This window comes from Drosophila rhopaloa, unplaced genomic scaffold (genome assembly GCF_018152115.1).
Source record: "Drosophila rhopaloa isolate 14029-0021.01 unplaced genomic scaffold, ASM1815211v1 contig_167, whole genome shotgun sequence".
Lineage (NCBI taxonomy): Eukaryota > Metazoa > Arthropoda > Insecta > Diptera > Drosophilidae > Drosophila > Drosophila rhopaloa.
The window spans coordinates 10,203,008-10,230,285 of NW_025335047.1; the positions used below are offsets into that span (position 1 = coordinate 10,203,008).

The 27,278-nt window shown below is 41.4% G+C and overlaps 4 protein-coding genes across 13 annotated transcripts in view; 1 reads left to right on the top strand and 3 right to left on the bottom strand.

The window, feature by feature from the left end:
* Positions 1-6,658, bottom strand: part of LOC108037255 (atrial natriuretic peptide receptor 1) — a 43,546-nt gene extending 36,888 nt beyond the window's left edge. The window contains exons 1-2 of one of the 2 annotated variants that reach the window (XM_017113826.2): positions 6,231-6,658; positions 60-755 (exon numbers count right to left, since the gene is read on the bottom strand). In XM_017113826.2, coding sequence (XP_016969315.2) covers positions 60-582 — 523 coding nt within the window. In that variant the 5' untranslated portion in view covers positions 583-755; positions 6,231-6,658. The remainder of the gene's footprint in view (positions 1-59; positions 756-6,230) is intronic. The other variant, XM_044458781.1, reaches the window with a different exon arrangement.
* Positions 6,659-7,509: 851 nt separating this feature from the next.
* Positions 7,510-13,305, bottom strand: LOC108037448 (globin CTT-VI). Of its 3 annotated transcripts, none has more exons than XM_017114007.2 (4): positions 13,256-13,305; positions 8,329-8,563; positions 8,107-8,268; positions 7,510-7,995 (listed from the first exon to the last, which is right to left on the bottom strand). In XM_017114007.2, exons 2-4 carry the CDS (start codon positions 8,485-8,487, stop codon positions 7,855-7,857), a joined length of 462 nt encoding a protein of 153 aa, XP_016969496.1. In that variant the 5' UTR covers positions 8,488-8,563; positions 13,256-13,305; the 3' UTR covers positions 7,510-7,854. The 3 variants fall into 3 exon arrangements, with proteins under 3 accessions (XP_016969496.1, XP_016969505.1, XP_016969515.1); XM_017114016.2 differs by lacking the exon at positions 13,256-13,305 and adding an exon at positions 11,940-12,168; XM_017114026.2 differs by lacking the exon at positions 13,256-13,305 and adding an exon at positions 11,845-11,861.
* A 1,776-nt stretch (positions 13,306-15,081) lies between these two features.
* On the top strand, positions 15,082-17,191 carry LOC108037385 (poly(U)-specific endoribonuclease homolog). The gene is made up of 5 exons (XM_017113945.2): positions 15,082-15,346; positions 15,405-15,564; positions 15,919-16,124; positions 16,188-16,420; positions 16,482-17,191. The coding sequence occupies exons 1-5, from the start codon at positions 15,220-15,222 to the stop codon at positions 16,722-16,724; spliced, it is 969 nt and encodes a 322-aa protein (XP_016969434.2). The 5' UTR covers positions 15,082-15,219; the 3' UTR covers positions 16,725-17,191.
* An 85-nt stretch (positions 17,192-17,276) lies between these two features.
* LOC108037345 (serologically defined colon cancer antigen 8 homolog) lies at positions 17,277-25,621 on the bottom strand. Of its 7 annotated transcripts, XM_017113926.2 has the most exons (8): positions 25,169-25,621; positions 23,915-24,128; positions 22,470-23,858; positions 21,898-21,982; positions 21,484-21,601; positions 18,981-19,105; positions 17,983-18,755; positions 17,277-17,876 (listed from the first exon to the last, which is right to left on the bottom strand). In XM_017113926.2, exons 1-8 carry the CDS (start codon positions 25,429-25,431, stop codon positions 17,406-17,408), a joined length of 3,438 nt encoding a protein of 1,145 aa, XP_016969415.2. In that variant the 5' UTR covers positions 25,432-25,621; the 3' UTR covers positions 17,277-17,405. The 7 variants fall into 7 exon arrangements, 6 of the variants coding, with proteins under 6 accessions (XP_016969415.2, XP_016969382.2, XP_016969389.2 ...); XM_017113893.2 differs by lacking the exon at positions 18,981-19,105 and adding an exon at positions 19,223-19,379 and having other exon boundaries at positions 17,277-18,755; XM_017113900.2 differs by having other exon boundaries at positions 17,588-18,755.
* Positions 25,622-27,278: the final 1,657 nt, after the last annotated feature.

Here is a 27,278-nt window from a genome sequence, read left to right on the forward strand (position 1 = left end):
ATAAACCAATAAATTTATTAAATGGTTACAAATTACGGTTGCGAATTAAATGGACTTACCCAAGGAGTAATCGCAGACGGGGCCGAAGATCACCTGGGCGCACTGCTTGATGATGCCGTCCATGGCCTTGATCACGCCCAGCGAGGCGTCGCACTTGGTGTCGTGGGCCAGCCACTCGAAATCGATGTGCGGCGGTATCAGGGCCTTGGCCCGGATCTGCTGCTCCGCCACTTTCAGGATGGGCAGGACCCGCGGCAGGGAGGCCTGGTACATGTTGTCGTCGGGCAGCAGGACCAAAGCCCGGATCGAGCAGTTCCTGCCACTCGCATCGCAAATTGCCTCGCAATCCCGGGCTGGTTCCTCGCGACATTTGGCCTGGCAGTCCTTTGGGCCAAGAATAAGGCCAAACAGGAGGAGCAGGAGAAACATTAGGACCAGTTTGTCGGATCTGCTAATTTGAATACTGTTTACGATTGCTCTCGGCACTGGTACTTCAATCAAATCGAGTGATTCGCCAGTCCCAGTGTCTGTGTCATTTTGTTTACCAACTCGTCTCCCTGAATTGGTTTCACTAATTTGCATAGTCACAGCTCTCTATTAGACTAATCAGCGATTGCTGTCTCTATCGAATTCTGTGTCTGTATTTACCGAAGAACTCTGGGGTAATTAAGTTGCCTTGATTGCGTGCATAATTGGGCCGATGTTTGGTCGCTGCATGCTGCTGTTGCTCGGTTGTCGCCGTCGAAGTGCTCCTCCTGCGAGTGGTGCAAATCAAGTGATTGAAGTCATTAGCAGCTCCATGGCTCTTTGCGAATACATAATTTATTGAAGTTTTAATGGAATGTCCTTTGGGGCGAAAAGAGCCAAGCCACGAAATAAAATGAGCTCGTGCTTTAATGACTTAATGCTTGGGTGCTATAATGTAACAAAAGTTCGAGTATGTTCAAAGGATAAAGTTTCAAATGTATTTATTTAATCGTTTACGTTTAATGTTTTTAGGTCAATGTGGTGAATTACGCATTTTTGAAATATATTTTGAAAAAATGGTTAAACATTGATTTGGCCTTAAACAACTATTTTGTCAACTTAACGGAAACTGTTCCTTGAGCTTTCTAACATTCAAGCTATTAATCCCCTATCTTCGTTAATTAACCAATATTTAGCTTATCGCGTTTTTGTAAAAACTTGTTTTCCCAAATCAATTATTAAACGATTTCCACTTTTATCAAACCTGAAGATCCCAAGTCGTATAAATCAAAGTCTTTGTCAGTCGTAAATTTTTGTATTTTTCTTTCCGGCTATCACTGTCTCAATTAGATACGGAATTCAATGATAGTAAGGAAATAACAAACTTTATCTTTCATTGAACTGCAAGTGTGACTTCGCACTGACTCCAAAGTAAACAACAAATTCGAATGCAGCGTATACATTATTATTTACGATCCCCACCAAAAAAAAAAACACCTTAACAACATTATTTTGACAAGCATTTCTGGGTGGATGGTTGGTGTTTTATGGTCCGTAGGTGTTGACTCAGTGCTCCTGGTGCCCAATAATTGGCTCAATTTCCATCGAAGCTGATGCAGTAGATAGTGAGCATGGAACCTGTTGTTTATGGCGATTTCCCTGGAATTGTTGTGAATTGCATGGGGCCAGTGATAAGGTTGGAATGAAGGGTGCCCAGTGGAATTTTCATGGAAATCTCCCACAAATTGGCCACTTGAACGCTTTAAAAGCTTGGCGTCACAACCGATTTGGCCTGTAATCTATTGAGACGTCATCAAGGTGGCAAAATAACCGAAAAACAAGCAACATCAACACAAAAACGTGTCAAATGGTAGTCAACATGCTGCCATGTCTAGTTAAACGTTCGACGATTTCTAATCTAATCATGACAAGCGCAGAACTTATGATTGTTAAGTATCAGAGCGAGTTGTTTCAGTTAGTCATGCGGTTTGGGACAAATGCTGATCGCTAAGAGCTACCCATGGAATGAACTTTGGACTAACACTGAGGTACTTAAGTCAGATCTTTCGTTATTTTTGAATTGGGCTAAATACTGAAGTCAAGGGTCGGCATTAAACATTTTTAAACGGATTGATAATAAACAGTTTAACGTGTTGTATAATTTACTTAACAATAATTGCAAACTATTATTGTAAGTGCACTTTACAAATTCCATTATTTATTATACAAAATAGGAAAGTATATACGAGTCGTTCTGAGGGTAAAATTATTTTTTTTTTTTAATAAACGATATGGGATATATTTAAGAGACCACCAGAAACATTTTATCTCCTTCGGGGCCAGACAAGAACATTTTATCTCTTTTCCGATAAAGCCCCCTGTGTAGGCTGAACTTGAGATTGCGTATACGCCGATTGTTCGACTTCGATTGTGCGTGGAAAACCCCGACCGAATGCGAGCGACCTGATGATGATGATGATGGAACGGGGAAGCCGCCGGGCCAATCGCTTGGCAAACAGCCCGAAACTCCAATCGAACATTTGCGGGCAATCGGAGCTGTCGGCAATTAATAAGAATTCATCACTCGACCGATGACAATCCAGAAAATAGAATGCCAAATGCCAGCGAGATATGAAGACTCTGTGGGTCATGTGCCTGCCATCGATATCAGCGATCGGTGGATCGAAGGAGCCTAATTTCATTTGCGAACCGCGCAGGCCGGTTGCCAATGTGCCAACATCAATCATACTGAAGCACACTATTTGCATTGATAGAAGGCCAGAAATAGAAACCAAGTAAATATTTTCATTGCGTATACGCTCGGCAGCTACCGACCGAATCAAAATAAATTTATTAACAAATTGGCATGGACATCATCGACGGTCTTATCAGTTTCAGGCCCAGTCTTCAGCCGAATGTCAGTTTATTTTTAGCGGGCGAGTGCTGAGCACTGACTGATTAAGATCGCCCCGCCCAAAAGTCACCACCAAACCGCCGGGCGAATCAATCATGTCCGGACCTCGGAGCACCGGCGAACTCTTTTTTGTAACTCACCGTGCCTTTGGCCGTTTTGCTTCTGACCATTTTGCTTTTGGCCCGGAGCCTGGCCGTAAGCCCGTCGAGCGTGTTAAGCCCCGCACTCAGACACACATGGACATCGGTCGTGTTGCCGTACTTTTATTCATGCTTTTCGTTTCTGTTTTATCAAGCACTCAACGAGCAAAGCAAACAAGTCTAAATCGATGTGATTTTGGGTTTTGCATGCCTGCTGTAACTGTGAGCCGTAAAACAAACTTGTTGACAAAGAAAATGCATCATTATAAATTTTAAAATGTATACATTGTAAATACGAAAAGGATTTTAACATCAAATATGAATATTCCTTTATTAAAGAAGGCAAGTCTTTCAATTTAAAAATTGTTTCTCTAAAAAGTAAAGGAGTAGCTAAAGCTTTCGAAAGCATTTCTTAAAGACAACTTGAGCCAGGGTCGAGTTAGCCAAGTGGAAGAAATAGCAAAAATAAGTGCGCGTCTGCACTCCTACAAATAATGTCAAAAAGTTCGCTGGATTGTGAAGGTTTATGGTATAATAACAATGGAAAAAAGTTTCCAAGCTTATGTAGGAAACTGTGCCAATTTAAATCGATTCTATTTCTCGAAATCAGAAACAGAACCGCAATAATTGAATTGAATTTGAAACAACAAAGTTAATGAAATGCAATTGAAATTGTATTATTTGAATGAAACAATCCAAAACTTCTTTTAAATACTCGGTAACAAAATAATTTAATTAAATTAACTTTTTTTTCTTACAGAAACACCTAATAAAATTAGTGCACGACAAAAACTGACAATTACAAAAGATGGATTTGGCAGATATATTTTCCAGCTTTTTCAAACATATGTGAACTACGTAATTTTATTTTGCTTACCCTTTCACAAAATGCAATTTCTATTTATAAATACAGTTACTCAATGCCATTAAGTACAAATATAAACCCATATAAGTTTACACATCGATTCAAGCACTCTATTAGTTGTCGCACTTCAATCTAAGCTACTTCAAAACTTTTATGTTCAATATCAATCAGTGTATCGGTTTTTTTATTGCGAATATATAACCTTTGCCAAACAGGCTTGACAATAGAATGGAAATGAACCGTGGCCGCCGTCGGAAGACAAACCGTCTACGATTGGGCCTTTTCCGTCTATTTATAGGCGTTTGTTTATTTTTAACGCGCAATCAAGCCGCTTTTCTACCGTCTGCCTGCTCGATAAGATTACGGAAAAGTCCATAATAAACAGAAATTAATACACGATATTCAGAAACGCGCGCGAATCCATATGGACATCAGTTGCCAACCCCATTTTAATATCACCCCATAGCCTCGGTTTTAAACTCGAAAATATAAATCGGTTTTAGATCTCCTCCATTTGCATGAAACTTAAATGTCCATTTGTCATCAGCTAATTCAAAGGGCTTTGGCCATGCTAAATATATATTATTTATGAATTTTTAATGCTGTCATAAATTTAATTAAATTTAGACAAAGAAGTACGTTAAAAGAGCACGGCTAATGTTAATTAAAGCAAAATTCCAAGAAATCTGAGTGTTTTACCTTTGGCTTTAACCCTACTTTTGTTGTCTATACATGACAGATAATTAAGCTTCAAAGACTGACCCCGTCAACTTTTGAGCTGGGATTCCCTAAGTAATGTGGGAACATCCACAGCAGCCACAAAACGAACATGTGGTGGCCTTTATGGCCCGCGTGTTAAATTCCTTGATGCATCGTTTTCAGTCCACAGCCTGCAGCCAAATGAACTGTAATTAAATCGGTGCTTTAATGAATTTAATTAATTTTGAGTGTGCTTAAAAGCCGGCTGCAATATGACGCCATGGGGGTCTTATGCGACTATTTTTAAAAAGTTTGAAATGTTAAAGAGAAAAACTGAAACTTGGCATATTCACATGATTCTCTCTGTCTCAAATAACTGAGCAACTTATTTGACTTAAAAAAACTTTTCTTCTTACCACATATCGTCGAAACAATTTGGAGACAAACGAAAACTTGTTCTCTTCTTGGCGGAAAACAATCGCTTAAGCCAAAACCATTTGGGCGGGGAAAGTTTGGTATATTTGGCTAGCCTTACCCTTTTACAAAAACATGTTAATATTTGTTAGGGTGTTGGCTTACCAATTGATTAAGGAATATTTGCGCTATCACATGGCTATAGCAAATGCACATATGTCAGACGGAGGTGTGACCACAATTTTTGCCCTGCCCTCAGCAGCATTATGTAGTATGTATGTATGCACAGTGCTGTGTTTGACCAACTAAGTGTTGCCTTTTTCACAGCATCGCAGCATGGGGTGTTTGGCAAATAGTGCTCAAAATATATGACAATGGCGACAGCAGAAGGATACTGCCAGTCACAAAAATGGGCGGTGAAAAGAGAACTGGATAATTGATATTTTTACGCCACAGACCGTAACAGAAAAGACTTATTTTTGATTTAGTGAAATATTCTTAGAAGGAAAGTTACCAAGGGGCAATAAAGAAATAAAATATTGCCGACCATAACGTTTTTTTCTGTGCTCAAAATTTGAATATCTTGAAGAAAATTGGGTAACAACACGTAACAATGAGATTTAATTCGTCGCTTAAAGCCCATTCCATTGTTGACAAATTTTAAATTCTTAAGAATTGCAAAACTTGAAAATCTGAAATTTATAGTTTCCTTCGCTCTACCCACAAAGTTTAGTTTGAATGCCCCAGGCATCAAATTCAATTTAATGCTGGTGCAAAAGTCTCTATCCAGCGAAGCTAAAAAGAATCCGCTTCAATGATTTATGCAAATTCAATAATAACAGACTTCAATGTGTGCTACAAAGTCAACTGTGCCTTTTTCCTCTTCCTTATTGGCAAGATACTTTGTCTATTCCCACAACATGATGGGAATTTACATTGAGGTATTTTATTTTAATTTCGCAACTAAGGGGAAATGGAACTTTGCGATATTTACCCTGGAGCCAAATGTTGTTTTGCAATCATTTGCTTTTATCATCACAAGAAGAAAGGGGAAAAGGTGGTGAGTGTGAGAATGTGAATTTGCATGAAATATTGCTGGTGGGCGTGTCTAATCCGAAGTAGCAGTCCGTGTCCTCTAACATGTTGAGTAAGAGCTTAAAAAGACTTGACAATGAATGTTCGGAATGCTTTTGACAAGGTACAAAGATGAAAATCTGATTTTCCAGCTCACCTTTTCCTTTCCTTAAAATATTTCAAATACCTAACATTTATTTTCACAAATTTTTCTATTGCAGTTTGTTTTTAGTTAGTTTAACAACTATGCATGGGTTTAAGAGATCGGGCAATTAGATTTCCCAACGTTTTCACATTTATATTTATATAGTTGACGGCAGACAATTTTCCGACATTAGTTTGTACAAAACGAAAACACACAGTCACTTAGCCGCGTGAAAAGAAAATCAAAAAAATATCACCAAATATATCGCGAAAGATTTATGTCCGTCAGAAAAAGAATTTCTTGCTCACTTCGATGCGCGCGCGTTGCCGGAATTGAACTGAAATTCGCGGTCGCTTTGGCAAACTGTTCGCTTTGTTTTTTTTTGTTCTTCATTATTGTCCAAACTATGGAAAAGCTCGTCGAAGGCGTTTTGGTGGAACATTTCACCAATGTTCCGAACATTTCACCAATGATAAGAAGACAGTGTGATAACAGCTGTTAGCGGCTGTTGGGTCAGTGGGCTCTGTTATCTGCCCAGCCAAAGTCAATTGGCTGATTGCGCGGAAATCTCGGGCAAGAAACGCCCCCAATTAGCGCTTCTTAAAGGTGTGCGAATGATTAATATAAATTATTCTAATAAAATTAAATTTTCTTAACCTTTTGCTATTTCATGTTTTGCAAGTGCTATCATGGCGTATACGCAATGTCACCATGCCTGCATTGCTCATACGCCGCCATTGTTTGCCCAGACTCGTGTTTCGGCTAAAACATAAACAGCTTTTCCGCGTTTACCATGTTTATCCCACACTATCCTTATATGCTTTTATATCCAACAAAATTAATAGCATTTCCACCGCAGCTGAACGATGTTTGCAATTGTTTGGCCAACTTATAGTGTGTGTTGCGGCAGCGGAAAATAGTGTGCGGAAATGGTTTTGAAGTGTGCCTAAATGCTTTTTGCGTTGTCCTAGTTTTGAGTGAGCGGACAATTATTATAATTATGATTTTATGCGGATTTACAGAGCGAGGCCGATGGGATACGCATTTGCTAAGTAGATGAGCTCTTGTTGCAACTATAGCTGCCTACAAATTTTAAAAGTTTTAAAATATATATGCTAAAAAAATCTTTGTATGCTTTGAATTGATTATAACCTCTTCAAATATTTTATATGAATTACTGTTTGACTTTTTATTGAGGTCATATATATATCATATATTTATGTTTTTTATTAACAAAATTTTGCAAACAAATAAAAATAAAATGTTTTATGAAATAATATAAAATGCCATATGATTTCGAACTGGATTTTATTTATAAGCTTTCTTATTTCTCCTCTGTTGATTTCATTTATTCCTTTGTTATCAAGTGCTTAAGGCTGACAATGGGTTAAAGCTTTACAGAGCAATGCAAGTGCGGGTGTGTGTGTGGGGAGTGCGCGTGTGTGAGTAGCTCTACGCATACATTGATTTCCACTGTGTGTGTTCGCTTTGGACATTCGCATTCATTATTACAAAACGAGAATAGCTAACATTTATCAATTACTTAGAACTACATAAGCTGTGCATGTGTTGCAAGTGCCACCGCCGGCATTAGGTGCATCCTCGGAATCGGTTGCATCTGCTGCAGGTGCCTCCTCTACTTGGCGTTGCCGTCATCGTCGATCGCTTTGAAGATGATGCCATAGACGTGGTCCACCAGCTTGGCCCACGTGGCCGCTTGACTTTCGTCTAGACTGCAGGCAGCGGTCAGCACCTCCAGGATAACGCCTTTCAATTGCTGTCAAATGAATAAGGAAATTTAAAATTTAATAAACTCATTCAAAAACGATGGACACGATTTTAAAATGTTTTATAATTTAGAGTCTGCATACTTTTGCGCTTGACTTACATTATAAGACTCCTTGGTAATGGTCCGCGGAATATGACTGACGGCCACCTTAGTCCAGATCTCGTCCAGCTTCTCCAGATCGCCATCCTGCCCCAGAACCTTGATTGACTCGTCAAAGACTCGGATGATCCTGCCGGCATGCGCTCGGAAACGAGCATTTTCCTGAAACCAAATATACCGTGTTACTCTAACCAACTTAAGCTTGAATTTTAATTGACTCACGGCTAACTCCTCCACTGGAACATCACGGAAGGGGAACTTCTCCAAGTTGGACGGATAGCGGGCAAAGAACTCCGACAGTATCGCCGCTCCAGAATCTGTGGGTGTTGCCACAGGGATTTCCCAGGTCTTCTTAATCAGTTGCACCTCATCGCTGTTCATGTTTATGCTCCGTTTTTGTCAGCTTTTACTTTCCAACTCTTTTTTAGCGTTTGGCCCTATCGATGTGGCTTTTAAGCTGAAAGTGTTGAGGGTAAATAGAATTTATTCAATTTGTTGTGGCCGTTCTTTTGCGCACTAATTAAAATTGACAGTTTTACAATGCGTCTCAACGTTCCCGGCAAAAGCAAAATCAAAACAACAAACAGTGGCTCATATAAAAATGAGCACAGCACGTGCTAAAAGTCAATGCCTTCGCCGTCGAGCAACAAAAACAAAAATAACATCATCATCATGATTATATCCAAGCTCAAATTAACGTCTGTCAGTTAAGCCGAAGCAAAAGCCCAATACATCGCCTCCCCCAAACCCACTTGCTCATACATTTTTTAACATCTCCATGTTGTAGAGATGACATCGTGAAAAAGGTAAGTTGGTTAAAATTGATTGAAAATTAATAGAAATGGGCTAAAAGTGTTCTGTGAAAAATCCCAGAACAATCAATATTTTAAAATGGGGTTTTGATTTTAAATCACTCTTCGTGGTGGCTTAAATGTACAAGGCCAAATTTGTTTTTAGACCTAAGTATATAATTATTAGTTCTACAATTATAAAATAAAATGCAGCTTAAAATAAAAAAATCTCTTTTTTGATAGTATCAAAGTCTATTTTACCATGATTGGGACTACATATCGGCTTATGTAATATTTGGCCATCTCTAATCACCTCCCAGGCAGCGTGGCCTGCTCTCGAGTTCATTAGCTGACCCTACCCCTGCCCTCGACCTGCCCCGAGTTGACCCCCGAACCCCCATGCTTTGTGGCTGGCTTTCGCCTACAAAAATTATCATACCCCCTGTGTTCCACTAAGAACTGTGGAAAATGAGAGAGTGTGGGAGAATTCTCTGTTCAAAAAGCGGAAATGTAAACAGCAAGAGCGCTCAAAAATGCGAAATAATGATTATGTCGAGAAATTAAATAAAATAATAGAATTCCGCAACAAATTAAAATTATTTACGTTACGTTAAGCAAATATTTTTGTGACATACAAATCAAGCAGAAGAAAAACAAATTTCCATGCAAACCACACATCATACATACATAAATATTTATGAGTCCACAGGAAAATTCTCATTTAGCAAACGGAATTTGATGAATAATAAATAAAGTATTTAGCTTACTTTGGCTGACTTTTCTCCTTTTTCTTTTCGACAAAGGCATTTTTCCGAGGGAAAAGCAAAAACAGCAGTCATGCCAAAGGAAAATATTTGAAAAGAAGTAAATACAAAAGTTTATTAAAAATTCAAGAACTGACAGACAAACGAAATAGATATGGTACAAGGGCGGGCAGGGAAATAAACAGGCAGAAAAAAATGGAAAAGTGGACTCAAGTGCAGCCGCAGCAGGTGGCCGCCATGTTATTGTTGCTTTTTGCTGGAAAAAGGGGGAGGCGGAGGGATGTGGATAGAGTGGGCGGTTTAGAGGGGGCGTGCAGGCAAAGATCCACTATAAAAAATTTGCCATCTCGCAGTAACCTTGTCTACAAGACCCCTTCGGGGAGCACCAGAACACTGGCTTCGCGCCAGGATGTGCGCGTCTGTGTGCGTTTTGTAATATCCTTCATGCCAAAATGGCCTGTGGCTTTTGCGGTTCAAGTCTGGGCCTGTAAGTGTATAAGTGGTGGGCACTGGTGTGTGTGCGCGAGTGTGAGTGTCGGCTGCAGTCAAGAGTGAAAAAAGGCAGCAACAAATCAAGCGTTGCCTTGTGTCTCTGCACTAAGGGAAAACTCGATGTTTTTTCTGTATACTTATCATAAGTACTTAATCTTTTTGAGAAGCTTTTTATGATTATTCAAAAATATTAATTTGAAAATGGTTTAAGTTTATTTTTAAAAGATTTACTCAGAGACCCTGAAGTATTTTACACCATAATTTAAGCAAGTTATTTAAAATTAAAATTTACCTCTAATTCTGAAAAACATCATAATCTTTATTGTTTCTAAATTTAAATTTCCCAATAAAAATATTTAGATTTGAAGAAGATATTTGATTAAAATATTATGTTAACTGTTACTGTTATTGTTAAAATGAATATTGTTAATAAGTGATTGTTAATCGTTTCCAATATTTGTAAATATCCTGTTTGATTATTATTCACTTTTATGATTTTTTTCGGTGTTTTTCTGCTATTGTGTGTGCGAGTGAGAGAGTGTTGCCAGTAAGGACATTGAGCGCTTAATTAAATTAAGGCAAACTTGATGGACAGCTACTAGACAGCCAGCCCAGAGTAGGGGGGGCAGGGAAGGATGATGGAGGGAGGTGGGTGGTACAGGCACAAGCGGAGGGGCATGTGAGGCAGGTCAGGTGTTGCCAAAGTGCCTGCCACAGGACTGTGTTCGTACGAGTGTACGTGTATATTTGTTTTGTGATGCTGCCACTCAAGTGTCGCCATGGATTTGGTTGCAATTCTGTCCCTGTCTCTTTTTGCCACTCGGTATGAGAATTTATTTTATAGAACTCAAAAACAACATTCTGTCGGTTGCCAAGTGGCAGATGTGAAGTGCTGTGAACTCTTCAAATATGGCCTGGTTTATAACAACTTTAAAACAATTTTCAAAGGCTCTGAAAGTTCATGGGTTTTGCTAAATAAATTCGTAATAATAATAATAATTCGTACAAAATAATTCCAAAGTGTATACTTTAATAATGTATTTTTATTGGTATTAATAAGAAAGGTGGAACGAAATACTTAAATTTGATATTTAAGAATTTATTGATAATATAATATAATAATTTGGAAGTACATCATTTTGTAAATATTTCAAAGAATTTCACTTATAAAGCAATGATGGTTTTATTAATAATTTATATATAAATTACCAGTTTTTTTAAGTGAAAAGTTTGTTTTAGTTTATTCAAAATAAAATATACAGATCAATGCATTAATTGCATAAAGTAATTGATAAAAAAGATTAATAAAGATTTAAAAAGCTATTGCTTTAAATGAATCCTTATCTCTTTTAAATCCTTTTAAATTGTCGTTAAAGCCATAAATGGCCTGGCTTACACACACACACACAGCCGCTACTCAAACACACAGATGCACACTTTTTCATGTGCTCATCACGGGCATAAAGGATAATGACTGCCACAACAACAACAACAACTAATGGTAATCACAAAAAACAACAATAACAATCTGCTGCTGCCGGAGGCGACACTTGTTTGCAAGGACACCACATAAATCCATAAATTCCAAGTCCGCTGCTGTGCGGCTCTTTTATGGCTGGCAATGCAAAAATCCAACGAACCCAAAACCAAATTTAAATATATGTAAATATGTGTACAAAGTAAAAACGCACAGAAAGAGCGTTTTAATCAGCTGTTGCCTGTTGAGCGCTTTCGATGAGGAAGATAGCGCGTATTTACAGTTCTTTTGCCGTTTGCTTTTATTCACCCAATTCTTTCATAATTCCGCTAGCGTTCCACTATCATTCAATTGTTGCCTCTTTCTAGTTTTTTTTTTTACATATATGTATATATTTTATTCCCGCTTCTGCTGTATTTGTTTACTATTTTTTATTGGCGAACTTGATTGGTTTTTGTGTGCCGTTGAAAACCGAAGACCGGACCGTAGAATGCGAATTGGGGATTTGAAAGAACCGCACACGTTGCGTTCAGGTTGAAAACTGAGCGCGGCAAATTGTGGGGCCGTCGGCGGAGCGAATTCACCAATTCGACACTCTCTGCCGGCAAAGATTCGCGAGAGGGAGCCCGCCAAAACCTTGTGGAGCAAAAGCTACCCGTTAGAGAGAGCGAGAGCTGGCACAAGGGCGTAGTTGAAGGGGTTTGAGTTGAGCCACCTGCCCAAACAATTGAAATTTCAGTCAGGCCTAAAGCAATCTTTTAGGCAGTCTACCGATAAGGCATCACATCACATAATAAGTGTCAATGGGACTCCACCCCACTAACTAACACGCCTAAAACAAACAAAACCCGGTGACCCACCTGTGGACCTTCCGAGATTATGGAAGAGCAAAAGCCGTTGGGAAAAGGCTTTCTTTAAATATAAATAAAAAATAGGCTTTTCAAATTTTAAGTATATACTTTTAAGACCTATGTCAAACAAGTTAGGAAGTACTTCTTTGATATTATTTTCAACACATTAATAAAATTATCATAAGTATATTCATTGACACATAATTCATATTTAAAAGTAAACTATAAACTTTCATTATTTTCATACTTATTTATATTGCAATTTAATAAATAATGTGGTTATCCCTTTTTTAAATTATCATTATAAAAATTTGTTGGTACTTTAAAATTAAGGGCTGTTATTGCCCTTATCACAAAAAATTAATTTGGTTCTTCCACATTAACAAATCATACATATATATATTCTTATCAAAAAAAAATGATCTGCTGCCCTATGTTGTTAATTGTTAATTCCGCCAAACAAGTGGGCCTTACCTTATCAATTGTATAATCGCTGCGCTATTTTTAAAAAAACCTACTCACTATCACTAACTGAATAAAATACTGCAGCTTATACCTAATGAGCCCCTTGAACCAAGAGGCCGCAAACAAACAAACAAACAATGTCAATGTTTTTTGTACAGAATAAGTTCCATTCAAATATCACACTCAGATTGTTTGTTATACTCTCATATGAATGGGTATCGCAAGCAAAGGCAATTTAGGAAGTCAACTCAATTGGAAATATTTGCATTTATATTTACGATAGATCACTAGATTACAATTAACACTCACAATTTATATTAAATGCCGAGCAACTGCTCACGACGCTGTTAAAATTCGAACTGAACAAAATTTCCGACCAGCCTGGGCTTTATAAAAGATGGCCGAGCAACAATAGCCCGAACTGAAAAACATCGTTCACTATCAGCCAGAGACCGAAGCAAGTCGAGAGGTGAGGGGCGTTCTTAAGTCGTCGTTGACTTGTTCCCTATTTCCTAAGATGGGGTCAATATTGCGTGAGAGTGTTGGATGATATTTTAGGCATAACATAATTAACACTCTAATCAATGGAAAACGCGCTTCGGTGCCTGAAGCTATTCGGAGCTTTAGAATTCGGTGGATAGATTCATTTACTTCAAACTGTTTATGTTAGTTCCTTCTGCAAAGTAAAGCAATATCTATTTAAAGGCTTAGCAGATCAATTCTAAGTTTAATTATTAACATGATTTCCGATTAAAACATAAGTTTGATCTTCCAACGAAAATACAATATTATAATTTAACGTATTTTACTTATTTGGACCTTTTTAATTTAATATTCAAAGTGATTGCTGCGCCATTCCAGTTTCACTTATAAATTTAAAAAATAAAAAAATTAGAAAAATTATGTTTAATTAGTTAATATATTAGAAGATTCATTCATTCCACTTCCTGCTATTAAATACAAATACAAACTATCAAAACGTAATAAGAGTTATTTTTCTGGATATTTCGAATGTCAAAAAATTGGTGGTCGAAGTAAATAAATAATTTGCAAACCAATTTCTTTTTGGTGCCAATTATTATTTGTTCGTGACAAACTATTAGTTTTCTTAGATAAGTTTACTTTTAATCTACATTTTGCGTGTGGTAGTCGCAAAAGTATTAAATAAGTAATTACAATTGATTTTGGGTTAAATTGTAGATATTGCATATGGTTCTTATCACCTCTCAACCTTTTTTTGGTGTCAAAATATTATTTATATCCAATTTGGGTGTAATTATACTGCAGTCTAGATAATAAAAATATAACATGTTGCGGCTATAAAATGCGACGTCATGGATAAAAAAATTTTTAATTTTCAAGTGTGTAATCATACAATATTTTGCTCACAATTTATTTGTTAATTTTTTTCTAATCACGTCACAGTTTCCTGTTGAAGGTTTTTTGCGATACACACTATGGTTTAGACCCGAATTGGGTGTAATTATATTGCAGTCGAGACGGCAATACAAATGACGCGATATTTGGTGAAACAAACAAATTGCTAATTGCGTTATTAAATTATTTGTTTAAGAGCTCCCCACTGACTGATTTCAGTCACGTTGTTGGGAATTATTTAAGTAGTAAGAACTTTTCAGCTTGGCAGCCATATGTTCTTTTATAGGGAAGCCTATTAAATGTTTTGGACCCAACAATCATTATTGTTATTAAAGATACAAGCAACTAGAAATATAAAATTATTACTAGCGCACATTTTATTATAACTTAAACTGGCTAACCCAAAGTTTAATAAAGATACATAATCAAAGTTTTTTTCAAAAGTTTTAGTCATTAAAACCTAAACAAAAATACTAATTGCGTTAACGAATGAATACTTTAGTTGACCGCTTTTCTGCAAAACACCCTAATAAAGGTCGCCATATGTACGATATTTCCGTTTAGCAAACGGGGCCCACCAAATCCGCCCCTGGGCAAACAAAAAGCTGCTGACAACAGATGATTCCCAAGAGAGCCAGAATACCCAAAATACACCATTTTATCCAACTCAAGTTGCCCCAAAACTACTCATGTATTCAGCATGTGAGCATGCGGATCAGCACTGGAACAATCGCACTCAGTGGCTTTTTAGGCTCAGAGGCAGTCGGTCGGAATGAGCAAATAAAACGCGATCAACGCAAAAGATTCGGCCAAAGACAAACAGCGTTAATAGAGAGGCACAAACAAAGGGGCAAAAACAAATGTTTGAATAATCGTTATAAGATAATTATATCATAATGGACGCAGTGCAGCAGCAAACAAACACCAGCAGCAACATCGACAGCGTCAAATGCCAGAAGCTCAAGAGATTTGTAATCGTCGGCCTACTGATCACTATTGGCATCTTGAGTTGGCACTTCTACGGTGAGTGGGCTCATTTGGCGCTCTTCCTTAAGAGAATGGTCACTAGTTGTTCTCTTAGAGTACTTCCACAGCAAGCCGCTGCCCCGAACGCCCGACGACGTCTTGACCCTCTCCAAAAACCTCTACGCGGAGGAGACAGAGGTCAGTCCGTACCTGTACAAGGTGAATCTCCAGGGGAAGACCACTTCCGGTGCCCACGATGACCGAGCCCCTAAGAAGTGAGTACCCAGAAATGTACCCATAATTATTCATTTTGAATTAATTCGTGGGATTTTTAGACAAAATTAGTCGTTTGATTACTAGAGTGAAAAATAGCAATTACCTGTGAAATGAATACATTATCACATTTTGTATGATTATTTTCCTTTGCTTAAAATATATATTGTATATTGTGTCACCCAAATGAATTTAGGCTTAAAAGTAATTTCTGAATCTATAATGCAGAAAGTAAGTAAATTTATTAGAGGTAAAAATAGCTTTTACTCATTCTGCCAACATTTTATTCGTTTTCTCAGTTGAAGCTCAATGTAAATTTTTATTAACCAGCATATTTCTTAAACTATTATTTCCAGTCTCTTTGAACTACACCAGGATTTGCTGGCGAGGGATGCCAACTCCACCACCGCCCTACTCATGCGACTCTTCGACAACTATGAGTTGGATACTTCCGTGGCCGAGCAACCAATTTCCGAGCACTTGCAGGAGCAGCACGATTTCCTCAGGGCTGTGATGAACACGCGGGTGATGAAGCTCACCATGCGATATCTGGTAAAGAAGGGTAAGCCAGTTAAAGATTGCAATTTGCTATAACAAATCTAACAAGCTCCTCGATCCTCTCTAGACATCGTGAGCATCGAGTATGACGATCAGTTGCGTCTCCTTCAAGAGCTGTGGTTCACTCCATACTCCAGAGGTCGTGGCATCGTGGGCAGCTCCAGCTTTGAGCACGTGTTTATGGCCGAGATCCGAGACCAGAAGGTCCTGGGCCTGCATAATTGGCTATACTTTGCAGATCAGGAGCAGCGTGGCAATGTGGACTACAAGGGATGGTTAAGCCATACGGAAATGGGAAAGGTGGGTCTTTCTGTTTTCCTCAAAAGAATTCATATGCTTAACTCTAATAATAAACTTTCAGCACAACCAAATGGTGCTGAGCCTGCGACAAACGTTCCACAACTTAAAGAAACCAGTAAATGGCTTCTTTGTTGGCACCTCACCTGAGCTGGATATGAGCCTGTACACCGCCTGCTTTCTGACCACGGTGGAGAAGGAACCTTGCCACATCCAGCTGGGCCATGCCTCTGCCACGATTGTCTCCTTTGGATGGAACTGGAATGGCATGCGCCTGATAGCCACCGCCTACCCCGAGAGCTCCTAGATCATCGTCCTCCACCTCTATATCTCGCAAACTCAATAAAATTAGTGACATTCGTGTCGCAGTGCTACCTCATCAAAACGGCCAAACACTAACCTCCAAACTCAAAGTCAAGTTCATTTTATTTTGGCACTTTATGAGTGCTTAGCCCAGTTGTCGCTGGCAATTGACGAGGATGTCAGTCAGGACATGAACAATATCCGTCTGCCTATCATTTTAGTTGTTTTGACAACATTGCGTGGCCCAAGGCCACATCATGAAGTTGTTTATTAGTTCCAACACTAATAGTTACGATAATTAAGAAAGTGGCAAAGTCCATTTTTATGAAGGAGAGTAAAAGTGATTGTGACGTTTATGTATTATGCAGTCATTAAACCGTCTTCACAAAGGAAATATTTGTTTATGCCATAACTAATCTGTATTTTTGTTTTGACCCAAGCTTATATCTTCCCTCATCCCAATCTTTATAGACTTAATTCAATTTTTTTAAATACCTAAAGCTTTTGAAACTAACGTGTATTTTATATAATAAGAATATAGGTTTTTTTCCCGATTTCGATTTCTAATTGGTTTATTAGTTAAAAAACATGAATTTCCTTTCAGTGATTAATCCTGGAACACATGAGTAGAAGTACGTATGTTGACTGAAGAAGAAACTGTTGCTGGAGAACTCGGTGCTGACCCCTATTCGTGGGCATCTAGATGGCGCTCGATGGTGACTGTTTCGTTGGCAATGTCCGCCTGCTGGACCACGGCCGGGGCACTCGATCTCCTGGCCGTGATGATGGTGGTGTGGGCCGGGGACAAGCTCTCCTCCTCCGAACCGTCGACCAGGACCAAGAAGGTCTCGCTGAGATCGGCCAGCTCTGAGCAGGTCTCATCGTTGGACGAACGCATCAGGCTGGGACTACTGATGGAGCACTCCAGCGCCAGGCGATACTCGCAGTCGGGACTCCAGCTACTTCTTGCCGGCGGCTGACGCGGCAGGCTGTTGTGGCACAGCGGATTTTCCGCCGGCGATTGCTCCAGCAGCAGCTGCTGACCCCACAGCTCCACTGCCCGGGCGCGATTGTGGTCGGCCCGTTCCGGATACGGCAGCTCCTGCTCCGGCTCCGGCTCCTGCGGATGTTGCTGCTGGTGTGGCTGGTGTTGCTGCTGCTCCTGTTGTTGCTGGCGGGGACGTGATGCCCGCTGTCGCCGCTGCCAACGGCGGTGGCGATCTGTTGTAGTCCGTGGCCACTCGCTGGGGGGCAGCTGGCGCATGGTACTGAGACTGGGGCTGTGGCTGGCTGGCAGTGGTGCCTCCTGGCGCGGCGTCATACTGGTATCCAGACTGTCCATAGTCAGCAGCTCCGTAGTCGTAGCCGGCCCCGGCATCGCCGTATTCGTACTGCTGCCCCTCGTATTGCTGCTGGCCATAGGTGCTGGGATCGTAGGCACTGGCGTCGTACTGCTGCTGATCGTAGGCACTGTAGTCGGTGTTGTAGGCGGCCAGATTGGCGCTGCCGGCGTTGGCAATGTTGCTCTCGGCCAGGGGTTGTTGCTGCTGTGGCTGCAACTGTTGCTGTTGCTGTTGCTGCTCCGCCTGCTGCTGCTCGGCCTGCTCGCGTTCCCGCTCCCGGTCCCGCTCGCGTTTTTCCCGCTGCTCCCGCAGTTGTTGGAGCTCCCGGTCGCGCTCCTCCCGCTCGCGTTGTCTGTCCAGGTCCTGCTGCTGTTGTTGCTGCTTCTCGCCCAGGCCAAGGTTGTCCTTGAGATTCTCGTCATCGTTATCCTGGAGTCCATAGTCGGCGATGCTGCTCTTGCGACCCGTGGCTCCTGATCCCGCTCCCGATCCTGCTCCCGCTGCAGCTGCTCCTGCGGCAATGCTGGCTGCTGCGGTGGCTGCTGCAGAGGCGGATGCAGTGGCTCCATCGGCCAGGCCAATCCCGCCGGGCGTGTAGTCGTCGTCATTGCCGGCGCTGTTGTGTGGTTGTGGGGTGCTTTGTATGGGTTCGATTGGGGTGCCATATGTCGCTGCCTGGTAGTCGTAAGCGGCTGTGTGAGTACAAGAATTTTGATTAGAGTGGCTGGCCAATCGAATGTTATAGGTGTGAAAGTGGAGTCTGGGTGTGATTGGGTCTATATATGGTCTTTCCCGGGCAGATCCGTCTCCGTGACTTCGACTTCCGGCTCTGATGGGGTGGTGAAATCAGTTTAAAATTCGGGACTGTGAATGGGCAGTGCTCTACTTGGTTAGTCTTCCCCACTTGGGGCATTTACCTTTTCCAGGAACTAAGCTAGTATAATCATGTGGTGAGCTATCTAATTTACTCATATGCTCCTCATTACTCAACATGCGATTGGATAGATATTCTAGATTCGATTGTAAAGCAGATATTTCCTCTCTTCAAGGTGGTAAAAAGATAGGGGTAGATATAGAGAAAGAGAAAGACAGGTAGACAAGCAGAGGGAAGAAAGAAAGGGAAAAAGGATATTAGTCAAATATTGAAGAAAGTCCTTACCGACAAGGGTTCTAATGGGTGCTCGATCCTCATGTTCTCGGAGCTCGGCTCGGGGGATCCTTGGTGCATTGGCAGTTGTGATTTGTATTTGCCCCAGATCTGTCTGAGGCGTGACATCAGCTGCTCGTTTGTGGCACGGAGCTGCTGCTTCTCTAGACTGCGGTTCAATAAAATCAGTAAATATGTCTACTTAAATCAGGCAAATTAAAATCTAACTTAAGAAATTATAAATGTATTTAAATTTAGCGTAAATATTACTTTAAAAGTGCTAACCAAATGACTAGTGGCTTTAATATCAAGAAGCTCTTGTGCTCTTTTATTCTAAACTAAATAAAAAGTTCATTAAATTTGAAAGGATTATACTTAATCCATTTTATAACGCTCAGGTAAATGGTTTTGTTCTTAATTGATGCCTTTTTTTTACTTTTAAAAAGTATTCTAAACAATTTCCAAAATAATAGAATTTAAGAGACTTATCTGAATTACCAAGGTTTGTTTACTGTATGAGTCTGTCATAAAATGGATTAAATGTATTTAAAAATGTTGTACTATCTAAAATGATTTTCCCTAGGCATATACCTTAAACTTAAGACTATTTTGTGGCTTAAAAAAACACTATCAAAGCTTGGTGGCCTGCTCCTGCTCCTCCGCCTCCTCGTCCTCCTCCTCGTGATCCTCCCGCTCTCGATCGCTCTCCAGTTCCGCCAGCTGCTCATCGATGTGCGCCAATTCCGGCGACGCATCCTTGACAAAGGTTTCGTTCAGAGCCTGGGCCACCTCGTCCACCTCCTTGACAAACGTCTCGTTCAGGGAGCGAGTGACCTTCGGCTTGGGCTGTTTGGGCACCAGTCTCACATTAACGTCCACTTTTACGGGGGGACGTGGCTTCTTGTGGCAGCCATCGCGTCGCAGCAGTTGCTCAAAGTACAACTTTGGCTTGATGCTGGCACTCAGGGCATTGCTGCCAGGACCCTTGCAGGCGGTTGATGTTGCATCTGCCGATGTTGCTGCCGTGCCACCAGCGTCCACCGTCAAATGTTGCACTTGACACGTGTGCTGGCAGGCAGGCGAACTGCTCAGGGTCTGGTTCAAAACTAGATGCTGTTGCCGCCAAGGCAACGGCTCCGTTTTGCAGGGATGACAGCAGCCAGGATGATGTTGCTCGGCGGTGGTGCTGCTGGTGGTGCGGTGGTGCTCGTGTTGGTGGTGCGTGTCTAGGGTGAGCTCGTGGCCATGGCATTGCATGCTCTTGCTGTGCGTGGTTTGTGTACGCGCTTTGTTAGTCGATGTTGCTGCTGCTGCCGCTGTTGCTGTTGCCGTTGGTCTGCTGCCGTTGCGACCGCGGCAACATGCAACACTCGTCTCGCTGTTGCTGCCGCTGCTGCGTCTGCGCAACGTGTGGATGTGTTCATGCTCGTGTCTGTGTCGCATGAAACTGGGGCAAAAGCATTTGGTCTTGGATGTGGCTGAAGTTGCTGCTGTTGACGCCGATGCTGCTGCTGTTGGCGGTGATGATTCCGCTCTGTTTTTGGGCTTCCTGTAGCTGGAAATCGTCGGCAGTGGCGGCATTTTGGCCAACTCCTTGGCCAGACGCTCATTGCTTCTGATTATATTTTGCAGGATCTCATCGCCATCAGCAGCAGCAACATCAGCAGTACAGGCAGCAACATCAGTAGCCACATCTCCTGGAAAATCGGTCAGTTCCAAATCAGGCAGCAAAGTGAACTCGTTTGCGCTTTCTTTTATTGTTGTAGGAGCCGCAATTGTTGTTGTGGTCAAAGGCTCGCTTGTTGTTGGCATCACAAGATCGCAAATTGGTTCTAATTACCATGAAAATTGCGTGGCAGGCAGGCAGCAAAAGAAAGGTTTGAAGAAGTACAAGTACAGCGTGTTAATCCAGTCTCAAGCCAGGTCGAGATGTTTATGTTTTTTGCTTTTGCTTTTGCTTTGGTGTGGATCGAATCTCGGAAAAGAAAATTGGTGTTCGGAATACTGGTGGGAAAACTTTGGTTTGGCCTTGAATTTCATATTGCTCTGTGCGGTGGTTTCCATATGTCAATAGACTTTCAATCAAATATTCGCATACCTTTCTGTGGAGTGTCTTTTTAATTAAGAGGTGACTGAATAACTAAATCAAACTGCAAGTATTTTAGAATCTTAAAAATAAAACTATCGTATTATATGGATTTCTAAAAGCCAAATAGATTTCTATTGCAGTTTTTGCTTGGTGATAACATTAGGTTATATTTGATCATAATTACTTGTGCTTGTAGGTCGTATCCTCTAATTTGCCCGTTAAGGTCTTACACTCGTTCGTCAGTTTATCCATGAGTTGCTTCTGAGATGTTATCATTTCCTCAAGCTCATTTACCGTTCCCGCTACAAACAGACATTGAACACTATAGTTATGTGGATATATAGTTTGAAATGGGATTAAATGAAACGCGCTACAGAACAAAACTCATGGATAAACTATTGAACATTTCTCTGTAGATAATTTAGAGTTCGAATCTTTGGTATATTTTAAAAAATGTTTTGTTTTTTATTGGCACACACGCAGAACACAATAGGAGCATCAATAGCTTAACCAGAGTTTATAGACAGGATAGTGATAGGTGGAGAGGGTGTAGAAAGACAAAAGTGATTCAGTTAGAGTACAATCTTAACCCACTTACCATGCTTATCCTGCATCTCTGAGATCCGCTTGTCCAGGTCTTTTTTGGTGGGTCGTATCTCGTTCTTCAGCTCTCCATAAGCAAGCTGAAAAGTAATTTTAATTGATGCAATACGTAAATCATATTATTTAAAGAACAAACACATTTTAAAGTGATTTGTTTGAAACTAAAGCCAAGAATTAAATAAAGACTAATTTTTGAACTTAATTTAAAAAGTGAAGATAATAAGTTCTTAAATTGAGGTATTGAAAAATATCCTTAAAAACAACATAAATGCCATATTTAACTTTCACTTATAGTGATTGGTTTTTAAAGATTTATTTTCTTAAAAGGCTACTGGGTCTTATACCCTATTATATTTTTAAGGTATCCGATTTTTAGAAGATTTTTTCTCAGCTTTTTATCAGTTTTTTAGAAATAAAAGTATTAAATAAAGACTAATTTTTGAACTTGATTGAAAAAATGAAGATCCTATAAGTTTTTAAATTGACGTATTGAAAGAAATCTTTAACAACAAAAATGCCATATTTAACTTTTACTTATATTTAACTTAGAACTAATTACACTCTTACCTCCTTTTCCAGGTTTGCTATCTCGTCGTTTAGCCGCAGAACCTCCCGTTTGGAGTGCAAAAGATCCGCATCCCCTCGATCCAGTCGCTGGCGCAAGGAGTTAATCTCGGCAGTGAGGCGAGCTGCCTCCGTTTTGGTTTCCCTGGCAGCCCGGTCCAATTGGAGGCGCAGCGAGGTGATGTCCTGCTCCAGGGATTGCTTCTCCGCATTCACCTGCGCCATGTCCGCCAGGAAGGTGGTCCTATTGGCCCTTAACTCCATTTTGAGCTCCTCGATCTGCGAATTGCGACTGGCCACATCCCGCTTGAGATCGGTTTCATAGCGCTTCTGGCGCTCCAGATCCAACTGCAGCTTGGCCACCTGCTCCCACTGGCAGCTGAGATCTCCGCCCAGCTGATCCACCTGGCTGTTGTAGCGCCTCTCGGCACTGGCCCGCTCCTCGGCCAGTCGCCTGGCCATCTCGTGCTGCAGCTCCCTGACCCGCTCGTGCTGGCGATCCAACTCATCCCGGAGATGGCGCACCTCCAGCTCCGCCTGCGACCGCTCCATCTGCACCAGATCGCTGATGTACCGCTTGGAGGAGGCACTTCCCTGGCCCTGGGCCTTGGCCTCGTCCAGCAGTCTCTGCAGGTGGCGAACACTCTCTTCTAGTGTTTGCTTATCCTGCTGCAGGCTCTCCAGCTGTTTGCGGTGCAATTCGCAATTGGAGCCTCCAGTTAGGGTGGCCACCGTCGATAGAGGATCGGTGTGGGCCAGTTTCCGCTTGAGCTCCTCGTTTTCAGTTCGCAGGCGTCTTAGATCGATGCTGGCCTGCATCAACTCGGCTTCCAGTTCGCTAATCCTGGCCTCGTAAACGATATTGGGAGCACTCGCATAGCGGGGACTCTGCACCTGTCCCTTGCAGGCACTCTTCCGCGGCGTCGATGGTGTCTTGCGGCCACTGGCGAACACCAAGTGCTCATCACTATCCGAGGATGGGCTAGTGGTGGCCATCGGTGGCTGGGACTTCCCCGAGCCAAGAGCCACCATCTCGGAACGAGCGTTCTCCGTCAGCTGTTCGTTCTCATTGATCACATCTTTGACTTTGCCCAACAGATTGCTCAGCTCATTGCGACAGTACTTGGACTCCTTTTCCAGCTGCTCAATGTAGTCCTCTTGCTTCTCGATAAAGCTAAAGATCTCCACAGGAGCCGGGACACTATCCGCGGGAAGAGGAGCAGCCGGAACGGAGCTGCTTGGGTAGAGAGCTGGAGTGGAAGCCAGGTTCTCCTTGGAAGCCGAGAGATACCCCGAGGTGTAGCTCTTCTTGGGGCGATACGAGCTAATCCGCGACTTCTGGCTGGGCGACAAGTACTTGGAAATGTCCGAGAAGACGGGACGCTCAATGACCTACAAGAACAGAAGGTTAAAGATCAACCACATACTCCTGTGAATTGCAAACCCACCGATAGATTGTCGGAAAAGTTGTCCCCGGAATCCTCATTGAAGTTGCGCAAGTAGGAAGACACACCTCCTCCTCCCAATTTGGGGGCCACGTAGGAGTTGTCAGCCAGCATTACCTTTAAACGGCCCACAGCCTCGTTGTAGGCGTAGTTGGTATAATCCATGGTCTTGCTCTTCTTACTGATGCCCCCCTTCGAGGACTTCATGGGGAAGTTTCTAAAAAATTAACGGGAAGAAGGACACATTTTAGATCACATTATAACAGGGAATTCGACTAGAGAACGAAGTTGCTGAGCAACTGAATTGGAAATTGGAACTAAGCCCGAAATGAAAAAAGCGAAACTGAGGCTGTCCTTTGGGGTGACAATTGGAGTTGGTGTTGCAGTTGTTGCCAGGACGACAGGTTGGCCAAAATACAAAATTAACCCTGCTCCTGTGGCCGAGTACATGCGTCATGGTTGAGCTAACACCTCTGCGAGGGTTGTTAAATCCTGGCCACCCTGCAGCAAGTGTTTACGGATATATCCGCTAATAAGCTGAAAACTCATAAAAACGATCTAGAATAGCTGGCATATTGATTTGGGCAGGAATTTTTGAACCAAGACAGATTGAATACTTTATTACTCTTTATTTGATAAATGATTAAATTAGTTGCATTTTTTAAACACCACATGAAATAGTAAATAATAATTTAGATTTATTATTTGTAAATATTCCTCACAGTTTTCTAAATGTAATTATAAGTATTAATTAAGGAGAACGTCCTCACAAATGCAATTAGTTATATATTATATAGATAGATATAGATTAAATCAAACCTTTTAAATTATGATTTTCTTCAAAACGTGGCAATACAAAGAACATACATAAAAAATAACAAAAGTGTTACCTATTAGCCTGCTTGGGTTTCTCTGAGTTTATAATTTTTAAAATGTAAGTCATAATTAATAAAAAGTGGTAAAACTCTGATTTAAAAACATAAAATTAAGGTTTCAATTTAAGTGCAGGACATAATTTGTTACTTATTTTATTTAAAGTTCTATTGTATTCAATATTTAAGACAACTTCTCTTGTCGCTGTGTTTGCTCTCTGATGTTGCAACCTAACATTGTTATGCAATTGCTTTGTTTTTCACAAGAAGAACTCGAGATAAACTGCTTTTGTCAGTTTCAAGTTAAACGACAACAACTTCTTTATGCAACATGTCAAGGCAGCTTGAAAGTTTGAGTTCCCCAACCCAATCCCTGAAGGATTACCTCGATCGCCTCTTAATCCGGCCACCCGCACTGCTCACGCTGGCGATGCTCTCCCTGTCCGAATATCCTGTGCAGCGCTGCTGGGTGAGATGACGCAGGTCGTCGCTCGTCAGCAGCGAGGACGATGTCAGATGGCCGATGTTGCCGACGTGGGTTTGCGGTTGGTTCTGTGACTGCGACTGCGAGTGCAAGTGCGAGTGGGTCCGGGTACTTTTCGGTTGGTACAAAGGGGTGCCGTACTTGAAGAAGTTGTCTGCTTTCATTTTACACAGGCGAAGGAGCCAGCATGGGGCATTGGGGGTAACTTGGCAAAAAGTTTGTGGCACAATCCAACATGCAACTTGGCGCTGGGGCAGGGGGATCACTTGTGGTATGCACTTCCTTCCGCCTTGCGGTCTGCACTTTAATTGTTTCTTTGTTTCTGCGGAAGAGTGAGCGACAGGACGACAGGACGACGACGCGATGAAGTTGAACTGAAACGGCCGCAAACACAAGTCGGAGCTTTTATAGACTCGGTCGGCCCAATAAGAACCTCAACCCCCCCATACCCATCTGTATATGGTTTAGTGTGCCTTGGTAATGGGTTTGGTGCCACGACGTGCCCTGTCAGCGAGATTCCAAAACACTCCCATTAACATTTCCTTCGCTGCAATGCAATTGTCGCCATGGCAGCTCTGCGATTCGAGGGGGCAAGTCCTGGAATCTCTCCGGCATTGGCTAGTCCACTGTTTGATCGATACCAAAGGGGAACTCATCAATGCACTGGAGACACGCTCATTTGTGCCAATATTTGGTCATGTATATATATTTGTTCATGTATAATATATATATCCCCCACTCTGCTCTTCTGGGTTGTTCAACTCTGGGCCTGTCTTTGTGACGAATCGAGGCCAAAAACGTTTTCATTGCATATTTTAAGGGCTTCTATCTGGGTTTATGTCTGCAGTTATATTTAGTTTTGGGTTACTTTATTTACTTCTTTACTCGCTCTTAGCTGAAGTAATTTAATTAAGAACAATTAATATGTAAAAGGTGGTAACAAGGTCAAAGTGTCAACGAAATTTTTAGTAGGTGAAAAGGGAAACATGCAAAGTTTGGCAAAAACAAAATAGCAAATACAGGTTGCACAGTGATCTCTTGAACTTGAAGGGCTTTCAATCTAAAAAAAACACGAAACCCGTAATTTGGAAACTAAAAAGGTAATCTCTAGAATGTCTTTTTGTTTTTTCAAGGCTCTGACAACTTTAAAGTAAGATAGAACAAACTTTCCCTGTACAAAATAGTTTTATTTCTTGACGTGGAATTTTAAAAATCCTACAAAAAATAAGTTTTAATTCGTATTAATAATTTAATAACTTTCCATATTCAATATGAATATCCTTCAAAGAGTTATCTTACCGAATTCCTTTCGAAGACTATTAAGTTTCAGAATTCCGTTGCCAGGGGCCAGCTACTACCACATGTGGTAACCGCCTAGACCCGCCAACAATTGATTGTCGATGTTCCTATAACTTATGGCCAAATCACAGACATTTAATAGCCCAAATAACTCAGGCTCGGTAGCCGTCGATGCAGCAGCTCCCAGCAACCCCGCGACCCCACAGCCCCCCGCCCCAAGCCCCAGAGCGTGATCGGGCGATGCGAGGCCATCCGAACCCATCCCAAGTGCAGCCACACAATCAATCAATGCAATCTCTGTTATCATGAATAATTTCCTAGCGGGCAAATGCACAGCAGCAACCGCGGCAGCAGCAATTGCAGCGGCAGAGCCAGAAACCCTTTTGGCCAAAAAAAGGGGTTACAAATAAACCATTTTCCTGCACACTTTGATACCTTTACCATATATTATCAGCTTCTTGCGATTTAATTACCCAGGCCATGGAAAACAGCAGCAATTGCAGCAACAATAAGAACAGCAGCAGCCAGCGAAATTAACCCTCTGAGATAAACGCATAATTCCGTGTGCAAAAATCTGCAAGACAATTCATAAACATAACCTACTCGAACCCAGGCTCTCAAGTGGCCGTGTGTGTGCGAGCCTTATCGATCGTGGTCAAGAGCAGCGGCAAGAGACCCGAACCCGAACCCGGACCATGTCCAGTCCCAATCC

Coding starts and splice junctions, on each gene's coding strand:
- LOC108037385 (XM_017113945.2), top strand. CDS start 15,220: ATGGACGCAGTGCAGCAGCAAACAAACACCAGCAGCAACATCGACAGC. Junction 15,565..15,918: donor GATGACCGAGCCCCTAAGAA/GTGAGTACCCAG, acceptor TATTATTTCCAG/TCTCTTTGAACTACACCAGG. Junction 16,421..16,481: donor GCCATACGGAAATGGGAAAG/GTGGGTCTTTCT, acceptor ATAAACTTTCAG/CACAACCAAATGGTGCTGAG.
- LOC108037345 (XM_017113893.2), bottom strand. CDS start 25,431: ATGAAAGCAGACAACTTCTTCAAGTACGGCACCCCTTTGTACCAACCG. Junction 19,380..21,483: donor GATACGACCTACAAGCACAA/GTAATTATGATC, acceptor ATTGAACCGCAG/TCTAGAGAAGCAGCAGCTCC. Junction 18,756..19,222: donor ACCCATTAGAACCCTTGTCG/GTAAGGACTTTC, acceptor GTACTCACACAG/CCGCTTACGACTACCAGGCA.
- LOC108037448 (XM_017114007.2), bottom strand. CDS start 8,487: ATGAACAGCGATGAGGTGCAACTGATTAAGAAGACCTGGGAAATCCCT. Junction 8,269..8,328: donor TTCCAGTGGAGGAGTTAGCC/GTGAGTCAATTA, acceptor ATTTGGTTTCAG/GAAAATGCTCGTTTCCGAGC. Junction 7,996..8,106: donor TTACCAAGGAGTCTTATAAT/GTAAGTCAAGCG, acceptor TTCATTTGACAG/CAATTGAAAGGCGTTATCCT.